Source organism: Brachyhypopomus gauderio, chromosome 11 (genome assembly GCF_052324685.1).
Source record: "Brachyhypopomus gauderio isolate BG-103 chromosome 11, BGAUD_0.2, whole genome shotgun sequence".
In the NCBI taxonomy this organism is placed as follows: Eukaryota; Metazoa; Chordata; class Actinopteri; order Gymnotiformes; family Hypopomidae; genus Brachyhypopomus; species Brachyhypopomus gauderio.
In genome coordinates, this window is record NC_135221.1 from 6,639,845 (window position 1) to 6,652,903 (window position 13,059).

Consider the following 13,059-nt stretch of genomic DNA (forward strand, 5'->3'; position numbering starts at 1 on the left):
AACAATTCCTTTAATAAATGTTTTCACTGACATCCTGTACAGGCATTATGTTGCACATTTACAACGGAGTATTTCAGTCATGTGCTGCCAAACTGCCAGTTGAATTCCTGATATTTCTCATTCTCACATCGCCTGGTTCTGACTAGAAGAATGAGAGAGCGGTTCTGTTCTTTTTGAAGAGCAACTATGTTTTCACCTGGGAATGCCTTTAAAATGAAAGCAGCAGCAGCAGTCGAGGTAGAAGAGGGTCTGTTGAGGTACGAGGTGATCCTGGCCCATTCCGACCACCATGTTCATACATATGTGCATATGGTGTAATGAATTCATTTTGGGTGATGTATTTCCTGCAATTCCATAGTACCCAAAAGCAAGAGAGAAGCTTTCATTCCATACACACACACACACACACACACACACACACACACACACACACACACACACACACACACACACACACACACACGCAGCATGAGAGAGTTCAGCAGTTCAGCTCTATTACCCCCTGGGCTTTTGTCCTTTAACTTGCTTTAACCTTTAGCTGCATCTGGGTCTATAAACACACACACACACCCTTTCCTCAAACTATCTTTTTCTACTTTCTCTGCTCACCATCCCTTACATGCACGCACGCACACACACACACGCACACACACACACACACACACACACGCACACACGCACACACACACACACACACACACACACACACACACACACACGCACACACACACACACACACACACACACACACACACACACACTCACCACCCACTTCTTCATTTGATTTCATTTCATCACTGGTTGCTTCACTTCCCTTTTTTAAAAACCTTATTTTCCCGGAGGAAGGTGCATCAGGAATGTATTCTCATTTCCCAGCATGCCCTGGGGGGATGGTGAGGTACGCTCACTGTTCTGGGCAGAGCGGTGGCAGTCAGAGGAGGTCCCTGCACTTCTAGTCTCCATCAGTTGGTGTCGTGAGTGCGATTTGAAGCAGCACCTCTCTCGCTGGGCTGCTCCTTCCATGTTCCATCTCTTGAGTGACTAGACGTGTTTGAGGTTGCCACAGGTCTAAACAAACCAAGGTGAGTCACCGTGGCAGAGCGCCGTGGTAAACAAACACAGCCGGGCAGTAGCTGGGCAACACCCTCACGACGCCCAGGCACAGGCTGACCCAGGAGACCAGCGCCGGAGGAAGGAAAGGAGAGAAGGGGAAGCAAAGAAGGTCAGGGGTCAGAGGGGAGGGAGAAAGGGTGGTATCAAACAACGGAGACGGAGGAGAGGGGTGGGAGAGGATCTAGCTGAAGGGAGGGAGCTGAAGACCTGAGGGGCAAGACGTCTAGACCGACGTAACGTGTGAAGTTGCTCCCACTGGAAGAGAGTGAGAAGACGGAAGACGTCATGGCTGGATGTCACAGCCTTTCCGATGATGATTGAGATCTCTGCCCATTCTGTCTGCGTTTCAGTAGGTCTGTCGCTGTAATTTTGTTGATGCCGTAATGCCCTTACCTGCCTGCTGCTGAAGTCAGACTGCTGGTGGTGATTCAAGGGAGTGGAGACGGGTAGGAAAACAGAAATGAAAGGGCTGTCAAAGGACAAAGAGACGCACATAAGAGGGGTGAAGGAGCGAGGATTCTAGCTACAGAGAAAATGTTGAATGTTAAGGTTAGCCTTAAATTCCATGCCTCTCTCTTTCAGATGTGATTCACACAGTGGGGCCAATAGCTCACGGCTCAGTGGGTGAGAGGGAAAGGAAAGCCCTGCGAGAATGCTATTATAACTGCCTGCTGACAGCCACGGACAACCAGCTACGCACAGTGGTGAGAGAAAAAGTCTTAGACCACAGGAAACACAGGAAATACAAATACCTGTACACAGCTACACAGAGCCAGCTAAGACATTAGGGTGGACTCACACTCTGACCTCTTCAATGAGTGCGTAAGTGAGGCCACTCACATGTAGCATGGCACTTTGAAGTTTTATGGAGTGCAGTTCACCCATTACATTATTTCTGTCTTATTGTCTGTCATTTTTTTGTCTCTAAACCCCATGCCCGTCATAAAATAAAAAGAAAAATACTATCTGTAAATAGTCACTGACACTGGATAAACTGTCCTTCTGCTTTTAGATTGCAGATTTGACTATCGTCGTTACCGGCATTGTCCGACGCCATGTTGTTTTACTGGTAGTTAGACCGAGCACGCCTGCGTGAATTCAGTGACGAGGCGGGGGTAAAAGTTCACTAAAAAATCGATCTTTGGACGTACGATTATCAGATCATCATATGCGAATCGATTCTGAATCGGAAAATCGATTTTTTCAACACAGGCCTATGCCAGTTAGTCCATGTCACTGACAGTTTACCCAGTGTTTTTACAGTTTAAAAAAGTTAAAAATGTTCTTGTAACGTTGGGCGCAAGGCGATGGATGAGACAGAATCCTTTGCACTTTCCAAATCATTACGTTTATTACGTTTACCGAAGCGCAGACAGCGCACATAAAACACATTTACATAGAACATGTGTGACTCAAACAACGACTAGCACTGGACGCTGCGCGAACGCACATTAAATAGACAGACCACACAAACCGAGCCACAGGTGAGACGGATTAACACAAGACGCACCCGCACCCACGGAGAGCCACAGACACAGACGAGTAGACGCAGACAACGTTAACACGCCCAAAAGGGAGGGGTCGGGGACCGTAACATGACAGTTCTGTTCTTATATTCGCACTTTAAAGAAAAATACACGTTTACATTTTATACTTTATTAAGTGTGAGCACTTTTAAAATAAAAATGCATTTGGTAGCACCAGCTTTTGGGTGAATTCTTAATTATTTCAATCATAATAATAATGCACTGGTTAGTGTCCCAGTAGGAAGCCACTGTTGCAGATATAGACACCTCAAAGATGTCCTCTGTTTATTGTCCTGGATTACCTTTCTTGAAGGTAGATTTATGATGACCCTTTTCACCAGTCTTCCAGCCATCAGTAACTGCCAACTACCAGTAACTATTTGCTGATTAATATCGATATAATACTAGTTTTAACATGTTGCTTCTGTACATAGTCAGGAAACAGCTCAAATACATTTTTAATAACACTAAACCCCGAATTGGATCGAATCGATTAAATCGGATTAAATCGAAATAAATCGATTCTTAATCTTCAGAATCGGAATCGGATCGATTCTTGGAATTTGAATCGATACCCAGCCCTACTGGCGCAATTGCACCCACATTAACACATGCTCACACCAACACAGAACACCTGAACACACACACACACGCACACCATGCATAAAATGTTCACCTTGGCTTCTTATCTGCCATAAGGAAGCACAAGAGCTTAAGGTTCTTAACAGCCTCTGCATGTCACCCTAACCATGTTCTACAGACACTGTCGCCTACCAAATCATCACTTCATCACCGCAGCGTATCTCGGCGTGTGTTTTAAACACAAGTGCATTTAAATTAAAGCAGGCGGCAGCGGCAGCACAAGTGAAACGAACTGCGGAGCGTCAGCCGCTCTCCACGGGGTGACTTCTGTCTTCTCGTTTAATGGGAGAGAAGCTCTCGCCCACACTTTGACATTCAGCATGCCCTCACGTTCTCCAACTGAAATCCTTAGAGAAGTTACAGAGGCTTTTTCGTTGGACGTCCACGTCGACGGTGTGTGTGCAGCACGTACGGACACTCGCCTCTGGCCCAGTGCAAGATGGCTGAGCGGAGATCTGGAAGCCCTGCACCTGTAGATGAAGTGGACCCTTCCTTCTCATTTGCATATGCGTGTCGAGATTTGTACGGCATGGATTTCCTCATTACTGTGCCTGTGTCTGTGTGTTCCAGGGCTTCAAGTACTCCCATTTCCCTACTTACTTTGTATGTGACCCAATTACCAAGATTGGGCTTAGAGTGTGATCTAACAGACTCGGGAAAACACATAATGGTGTGTGGCGATCGGGCGTCTTTGAGCACGGTCAAGGCCATGGGCTCCGCCGGGCTTTTTAAAGATGGCAGTTGCAACGGTGAACAATGAATGGACCAAAACACAAGGCGCCTCATTAAATCATTTACTGTATGGGATGACTCGGGTGTCTCAGGCTAGTACATTGCCAGGGCAACAGTTAAACGACCCAAAATGCACCACACTCGTACCTGTAGGGGGAATAAAGGACGAAGACCGTTACGGGGTGATCTGACCACACCACTGCACAACTCCTGCAGGCATGCGCAGTGTGCTAAGCTGCATCGGTATTGGGCTTTCGGTGGATGGGGGAAGATCATCTGGTCCGAGACATGCTGGTCCCTGCGGTGGTGCGGTGTTATGGTGCGGTCCGATGGAGCCACCTTGCGTAGCTGCGGCCGTACGGGTGGAGATGAGGTGGAGCTGGGATGCCCTCACTCTGCTGGCATACACCAAGACGAGGAAGACGTTTACGTCGACGTTTGGGGTGGGCTTCGCGGTCGCACGTTTTCTTGAAGGGCGGGAAACGTGAGGCACACTGACTTTTCTCGCTGTCTGTGATTCACACGCGTTTTTTTTTTTTGTTGTTGTTGGTTTTTTTTCTTCTTCTTCTTCTTCTTCTTTTCACGAAGGCTGGGTTCGAGTGCTCTTTGTTGCCAGGCAGCAATAAACTCCAAGATGTCAATCGGCTTTGTGTTGCCTGCAAGCTCATTATAACCTCCAGACCAAATCATAACGAAAAACTCTAATCTGACATTTCATGTGCCACACTAATAGGACGCCAGGCCTTGTGTTTTTTCATTATGTCTCTGCTGCTACACATTTACAGTTGTCAGTGAAGGACCCGCCTTCACATTCATCTGATCCGTCTGCACACACAAACACGCGTGACATGCAGGGCATCTGTGTACAAAACTGGAGCACAATGCATCACTCCCATATTGGGGGAAATGCCTTAAATGGCCAAAAAAGGACGTGAACCCCACCTTAACATCATAGGAGAGGTTAATCCACTCATGGTCACCATCTTTTCTAAAGAGAATGGCTACCTTCGTAAGGCAAAAATCATCTAGGAGTTGTTCATGGGTCATTTGGTTGAAATGACATCACTGACCTGGCCATCTAGGAGTTGTTCATGGGTCATTTGGTTGAAATGACATCACTGACCTGGCCGCCAAGCTGCCTGTCTTTGGCGCTTTTGAATGCCTTTGGGGTGATCTACAGAGTTCCACAGAAGGAAACGGTGACCTGCTGACCATGGCCAGTTAGGATACAGCACTGATATCTATACGGTCATCTTTAACACTGGGATGCCACACCATCTTTGTTGTGTCAATAACGTGGTGTGCTGAGCTGTTCTGGGTGTTCTCGGTACTAGAAGGGATCTAGCAGCACGTACTTCAAAAGAGTTTCTCGTCATTGAGTGTATACTGACAGTGTGGCCTTTAATGAAAGATATATTAGGTGCAGTTTTCCAGTTATAATACTTACATTAGTACATTACCTTAGTAAAAAATTTGTAAATGTCTTAGAACCAATATGCAATGTTACTCTGCAAGAAGCTCATGCAGAGTAACCTGCCATGTACAGGGTACATGGTACAGGGTATGGGGTACAGGGTCCAGGGTATAGGGTATACAACTGATTGCATCTTACCGCATATGCCTTGGTTTCTTTAATCTGATAGTTTGTCCTGCATCTAATCATATCCACAGCTGACATTTTGTAGAAACAGATGTCCATTTGGCACAGATGCAACTGGAATTAAAATCTGTGTAAATGTGTAATCTACTGGGAAATATTCATTAAGAGGAAACATTTAACTCTGTGTGTACTGAGTGTTAATTATAAGTGATATGTGCGTGTATAGGTGTGTTTGAGTGATAAATGCTTTGTCGGGTTAAGTTTTTTTAATAAACCACATTAAAAACAACAGATACTGTGCAATACGTTTGAGCAATAATAGGCATGATGAAGCTGTTGGTGAATGTGGTTGTTTTCATGCAGATTAAGTGAGTTTTTGATCTTTTATTACAGGCTTTTCCATGCATATCCACTGGAGTCTATGGTGAGTGGCAGATCTCCATAGAGACGCTTCATGAATATTTTAATACTTGCTTATTTTTAATTTTTTGGCATTTGCTTGTTATTTGTGTACAATTTTTGGCATTTCAACTAGCAGTATTATATCTTTTTATCTTAATGATATTTTGGTCTTTTATTAAAAAATGTTTTTCTTCATTATTGAAAGGTTATATTTTTTGGATTTTAAGTATTATATTTGTGGTATTTTATTAATAACATTTCATGAAAAAATGCCTGTGGTGATAATGCCTGTGTTTGTTTCTAACATGACTGGGTATCTGTAGATTATGTGGCAAAAACTACTAGAAACAGTAACAGTGGATATTATTTGCAATACTGTGTGGGATTATTTAGATTAAGAAAATGATTAGACATGGAGATTAAGAGATTAGGAGTAAGAGCATGTCAAGGGGATTATAATCCCAGCATGTCGTGATTAAGGTCAGACCCAGCACTAGCTTTCAAATTCACTGCCTCCAGAACACACACTCCCCTTACCATAAAATCTCTACTCAAACCAGCAATCAATTCCTAATATAAAACTTAATCCATAATATAAAGTTTGAATGTTGTTTTTAATCTATTTTTTATTTATTTTTTTGCAAATGCTATTTTGTGAGCGTGTGTGATGCAGATCTGTGTAACGGTGGTGTGTAAAAGTGCGATTAGCTACATTTAATGAGTTTGTTTTGTGTCTGATGAAGGTTACCCACCTGAACAAGCAGTTGAAGTGGCTTTGACGACAGTGAGAGAATACTTGGAGAAACACCATGCGCAGGTGTGTGTGTGTGTGTGTGTGTGTGTGTGTGTGTGTGTGTGTGTGTGTGTGTGTGTGTGTGTGTGTGTGTGTGTGTGTGTGTGTGTGTGTGTGTGTGTGTGTGTGTGTGTGTGTGTGTGTGTGTGTGAGACTCCCTGTTGGTGTTTTTTCTATTTTAGCTACTGCTGTTATTGTTTGGTGCTGTACAGCACATGATGTTTAGATGGTGGCCACAGAGGGGTTTTATCTTTTAAGTCAGCCTGTCAACATATCCACACACGCTCATTATATAAACAGATCCACAATCTCTCCCGTAAGCACACAAGCAGAGATGAGCCCATGGGTTTTAATTGGTTCCTAGCAGGACTAGTAGATGCTATACCCTGGCACACATTGAAGTGAGAGTCTGGAGTAGATTTTACAAGCAATGAAGCATCGTGTATCGTGTAAACTATGTGTCTGTCCTGCTAAGTCTATAGTTTTCTGTTTCTGTCCTCTCTCTCACTTTTGCTTTGCTATGAGTCTGTTTCTTTCTCTCTGTCCATCTGGTGTTGTGCAGTGTGTTGTGCAGTGTGTTGTGCAGCGTCTTGAGCTGCGTATTGCTGCTCTGGCATTTCCTCTCCTACTTCATATGTGTGCGGTGACAGAGACGAACTAATTAGAGTCCTAATCAACACCCCCTCAGCCCTCAGCCCCAGTACATACACACACACACACACACACACACACAGAGTTAGTTGTTGAATTGAAGGAAAAAGTGCAGGAAAGTGACAAGACAGACAGGAGAGGAGAGCCATGGGTGTGTGGTGGAGAAGGAGGAGGGTTATGGTACTGGCTGGGGACTGCAGTGAGGGACGGAGAGACAGACATCTCTGCTGGAGGAGCGCTGGCCTACAGAACTAAGATTAGAAACGGGAACAGCCCACCTGCCCTCATCACTGTTGTCATGGAGATGGGGGAGGTGGGGGGTTTCAGGATGCCAGCGTGGCATGGGGAAAAGAAGAAAGATGCAGCCTGTGTTTGCCGCTGCCTGACAGAGAACCCAGGGCCGGAGCCCGGTGAAGGTGAACACCCGGACCAGCGCCACCCAGCGATGATCTACCTGTGCTTTAATGGACCACACGTAGTGGGTGGGTGGAGGGAGATTTGTGTGTGTGTGTGTGTGTGTGGGTGTGTGTGGCCAAGAGTCATGCTGTGTTGGGTTTTAGGGTTTGGAATAAATGAACTGTGCCTCAGTTTACCCTCTCCACCATCAGCTCGTTTACAACATATGAGTTTGCAGAGGCTGAACACACTTCATTATTGCAATAAACTGAGGCAGTCATTAGAGAAGATGGAGAATCTTATTTTCATTTGTTTGGATTGGGCAATATTGCTCCATTTCTCTCCAGGCTAAGCCCGCTGTTGCGGGAGGTCTGTTTAGTATTCTCCAGCTTGGCCTGGCTGTTGCTCTCTTGCTGTCTGCAGTGTTGATTTGTTTTTCTGTCTCGTCAGATGGACCGGGTCATCTTCTGCGTGTTTCTCCAGGCAGATGAGGAGCTGTACAGGAGCAGACTGTCTGCTTACTTCCCACAAGGTCTGTCTCTCTGCCTCATCCGCCCTTTTTTCATAGTCTTCTCCTTCACAGACATTCTGTTGCTCCTTCTATCTCTCCTCTTTTTTTTGTACGTTCCACTCTCCCTCTGTTACTCTTTCACACACATACTCACACCACTCATCTACACAAGCTCTCTCTCTCTCTCTCACACACACACACACACACACACAAATCTCTTACTTTACTACAAGGCTTTTTCCAGCGCCACCAGCCAGAAGTCACTCTTATTTGTTCAACAGATACATTCTGCGATTGGGTGCTTTGTATTCTGCATTTTTTCCCCTCTTTTCATTGTTGTTGACATTAATGTCTTTTGATAAGCACAGTACATGCCATGGGACTGGACTGTCATTTACAATTATCCATACTATAAAGGGCCTTAAAGGGCCCTGGATATTTCTGCCTCTTAAAAGAGCAGTGTTTAGTGCTGCATGGCTATTGACGCAAAAGTAGACTTATTCAAGTTCACAGAAAAGAACAGAAAAGCCAATCAGCATTTTTCTCCCCAAAACCTCATGTGTGTCCCCACTCCTTTAGCCTGCTGACCAATCAGAGTGCCTGTACTGAGCACAGGTAAAGGGCATGACGTGCCGTAACCTATAGCTGTGTGTTAGTTCTGTGTTTGTCTGGAACCCAGATATCTATATAATGTAGTTTTTAAAATAAAACCTTAGCAGTAGCTGTTGTTTACAGATAAGTGTGTTACTAGATTGCAGTGCTAACAAACTAACACTGATTAAATTAACATTTTAATGGTGAAAAGTGTTTCATTTGCAAAGCAAAGATTTTCCTAAAGAACCAACAGGTGTGTGCGTGTGTGTGTGTGTTCAAATCCAAAGATGGTTCCTGGGAATAACTGCAGTGTTCTGTATAACAAATGAAGTTTCTGTTTCTCTGGAAACTTTGTGTATTTCACTACGATTTTGAATATTTCTATATTCTATACAGAACACTGCAGTTCCTCACCTGGAAAAAGAATTAAAATTATATATATATATAATTTTTTTTTTTCTTCAATAATTATGGACCACTTGACAATTTTTAGTTTTAATCAGTGTGGTTTATACTAACTTTAACAGGTATTCGTTTTTTATCTATTTGCTGTTATCCTGCTCTTGTCAGTCAATTAACAGCTTGTGCTGTAACCCTGTTCTGTGCTAGTGATGTTGCCTGTCGTGTGTTTTCTGTGTGATGATCCCTGTGACACCTTCACATCTGACACGGCTCCACTCAGACGTGTGTTTCTCCCCTCCTGCAGGTGTGTCTCTGAAGAGCAAATTATGAGCGGATTGAACCGTCATGGCCGCCTGGGTGTTCTGGCTGTTCCTGGCCCCTGCTGCCACGCCCACATCCTGCCAGATGAGCCCTGTCCTCAGCTTCTGCCCCAGGCTCATTCACTTTCTCTTTTTCTGTCTTTTTGTAAGCGTTGCTCGGGGGCTTTAGGTCCGTCTGATGGCTATGTTTTCACTGTCGTTGGGATTCTCGATGGCATCGTGACCCGCGTTCATGAAGAGCCCGAGATAACCAGTGTTTGTCTTCTGTGCTGTAGTTGGTAACCAAATTCCACCCATTCGAGTCTCAATTCAGAACAGTGGATTTTTAAAGGGTTTATTCATTAAACTGTCCCAAAGGTACCATTATCAAATTTTATGGTATCACCATGGATACGTACGCCATCATTTTTGAATTACAGTAATGGAGTTTAAAGTGAAACGTGAATGTAACTTGCACAGCACATCATGATACTGGAAATGAGCTTAAAATCACAGAGCACCACTCATTGCCGTTCTATAGGGGCTAATGCTTGTAACACTTAACCTACAATGAATTTGCACTGTTTCTTCCGTTCCGGTGTACTTTATGTCGCCGGCTATGATGAAGGATTCTCATTAGAGCCCATTCCTCCCATTGAATCAACAGCTACCGCTCAGAGTGACTTCCATTAATAACACGCCGGACCTCAGAGGTACTGAGAGGCGATGCAGTCTAGGGCAGTGGAACACTGTGCAGCAGACCAGTGAAATGGAAATATTGATTTTAAATCAGTGCTGTAATGCTGATTATCAATACTATAATGATTTAATCAATCCCATAATGTTGTTGATGACTGTGAAGTTAGCCCAACTCAGGAGGGAGCCACTCTGCTAATGTGTTGATTTGTGTCTTCGCATCATTGTCTCCTGCCACATGGCCTCTCTTTGAGGTTTTCTAAATGGCATACTCTTCTTCCTCTCTACCGACTCTGGTCCTTCCGTCATCCCCCCCCTGAGGAGGAAATGAGCGAATCGGAGGCAGGAGAGGAGGGGGAGGAGGGGGAGGAAGAGTCTGATGAACTCATCTGTAGCCACGTTCATTTTTTTAATAAGGAGTGGGCAGCTCAGATACTGTCATCAGATGAGCTGCGTGTAATGAGAGAACTGAGGAAGAAAAGGAGGGAGGGAATGGGGGGATGAAAGAGAGAGAGCGAGCACTGCAGAGTAATTATCCTAAATCGAGACTTCATTGCTGTCCCATCAGCTTTCTCTTTTCCTCTCTCTCTTATCTCTCTCTCTCTCTCTCTCTCTCTCTCCGTCTCAATCTATATAGCGCTTTCTGAAGTGCTGTTTAATTTGCACTATTGGCGTGCTAAATGCAGGAATGGTAGCTACTGAAATAGTAACTCCTCACTGGAGATGAGACGCTATGGACTGCATGCCAGCACGCCACCATGATGATGTACTACACAGAGAGGGAAAGAGAGATTGGAACTTCCTTTTTTAACCTCCTCTCTCATCTCTTCTCCCATACCTCTATCGCTCCATACCGGCGGCCTCTTCTCTTTTTTTACCCTCTTCCTGTCAGTCTATAGCTCACTCTCTCTTTCTCCGCTTTGCTTCCGTGTTCCCTCTGTCGCTCCAGCTGTGAGCGACAGTGTGAACACTGAAGGTTATGCTCGGTCCTCTTGTTTTCTCTCACTCTTTCTGTCTGTTGCTGTCTCACTCTTTCTGTCTGTTGCTGTCACCACGCTGAGTCAATCCTGTAGCTTCCCCTTTCGTCTAAATCGGGTAATACCAATTTTGGTCCTGGAGTGTGCCACAGTGATCACCCCAGTTCATGCAGGGTCTGATAATTAGCTGACTAAATCAATCAGGTGGGTCAGAACAGATTGGAACCATCAGATTGTGCAGTGCCATGGACCTCCAGGTGAGGGAGCTAGAGATCTCATTTCTAGCTCTAATTGGTCGTAGGCCTAGAATCCAGAGAAGAAACGAGAAAGGGGCCTACTGTGTGAGGGATATATAGTGTTGTAGGTTAAGTTGGTGATGTTTATGGATGCTGATGGTGTGGGGGGGTTGAGTAAACTGCTGGTGAAATGAAAATGGCTCTTCAGCAGAAACCAGGACGCTCTGCTGCCCCTCCTAATCAATGTGTTGATTTACTACCTGAAAGCCTGTCAGACCGGGAGACGTACGGAGGGTGCGGGTTCGGCGAGAGGATGGGTGTGGCGGCGTGGAGGGAGAGGTTATTCCTAATAACACCTCCCGACTCTTCCAACCCCAAATATCGTCAAAGTTGTGATTCAGACGCAAAATGGAGACGCCGTACCTAAAGCTGCTGCTCGTTTTTGAACCCTTCCCTTTGTTTTGAGTAGTATGTCTGCCTCTGAGCCGTATGAGAACCTAAAGGGTGGGATGAGAGCCGTGAGTAATCTCATTTTCCTGGTGCGCGTGAAGTGCTCGCGTGCAGCTATCAGCGCCCTGCGCAGCCTTCATGCTGTGTTCCCCGCACTGTATTGTGTCTACTGAAATATTAAACATGTTTACTTCAGGGTAGGGAAACGTACGGGACACACAGCAATACAGATCCTGCTTCTCGTCTTCTCCCCGTGCGCGGCTCTCCCGCACCAACACACGTGTGCAGATTCGTCAAAGTCGCTCAACATTCGCTAAATCTTCTCGTTTTATATAAACATAACATGTCCCTGCCAGATCATATTCACAAAAGTCAAAGGAATAATGCCATCAAAGCTGGCCCTGTTTGCTATAGACTTGATGAAGGGGGGATGAAAGGTTTTTTGTTTGGTTTTGATTGTTTGTTTTAGAAAAATTGCTATGTACATACAGTCCAATTTGTGAAATCATTGTGCAGTGTGTTACTCTATACTCAGAAAAGCATGGTGTGTCAGTAATCTATTATTTGTGGCATAAAAGTGCAGTAACTTACGAACTGAATCCATGTTTGCTATACCAGTGTGATGCAGACATTTAATTTCTATATAGAGATTAAACAACCAGCAACTGTTTTTGTTCAATGGGTACTGGGCTGTTTATTCAAAAACCTGAATAAAGTTAAAAAAGAAATCATTATCATTCCTTCTTCACTACATTGGTGTACTTTTTAATTTATATTATGTATATAATATTTAGATTGACATTTTCACAATTCAATTTGATTCAACATGTTATGAATACATTTTTAGTATTTTTAGGAGGTAGTTCACTACATTGCTGTTTTTACTATCTCCATTAGTTTATATATGATAGTGTACATTTTAATTAGTTTATAGTTTTGAAATACTCAAAATACAATAATTTTGTAATTCTGCATTGTATAAATTATGCTCTGCTATAATTCTGTGTTATTTAAGAACACAATGAAACCTTGAGCTGTA

At 44.2% G+C, this 13,059-nt stretch overlaps 1 protein-coding gene across 2 annotated transcripts in view; it reads left to right on the forward strand.

Moving 5' to 3' along the window:
• Nucleotides 1-12,751, forward strand: part of macrod1 (mono-ADP ribosylhydrolase 1) — a 69,640-nt gene extending 56,889 nt beyond the window's left edge. Inside the window, exons 6-11 of one of the 2 annotated variants that reach the window (XM_077021351.1) lie at nucleotides 1,696-1,817; nucleotides 6,007-6,037; nucleotides 6,759-6,832; nucleotides 8,306-8,387; nucleotides 8,946-8,981; nucleotides 9,667-12,751. In XM_077021351.1, coding sequence (XP_076877466.1) covers nucleotides 1,696-1,817; nucleotides 6,007-6,037; nucleotides 6,759-6,832; nucleotides 8,306-8,387; nucleotides 8,946-8,953 — 317 coding nt within the window. In that variant the 3' untranslated portion in view covers nucleotides 8,954-8,981; nucleotides 9,667-12,751. The remainder of the gene's footprint in view (nucleotides 1-1,695; nucleotides 1,818-6,006; nucleotides 6,038-6,758; nucleotides 6,833-8,305; nucleotides 8,388-8,945; nucleotides 8,982-9,666) is intronic. The other variant, XM_077021350.1, reaches the window with a different exon arrangement.
• The last annotated feature ends 308 nt before the right edge of the window (nucleotides 12,752-13,059 follow it).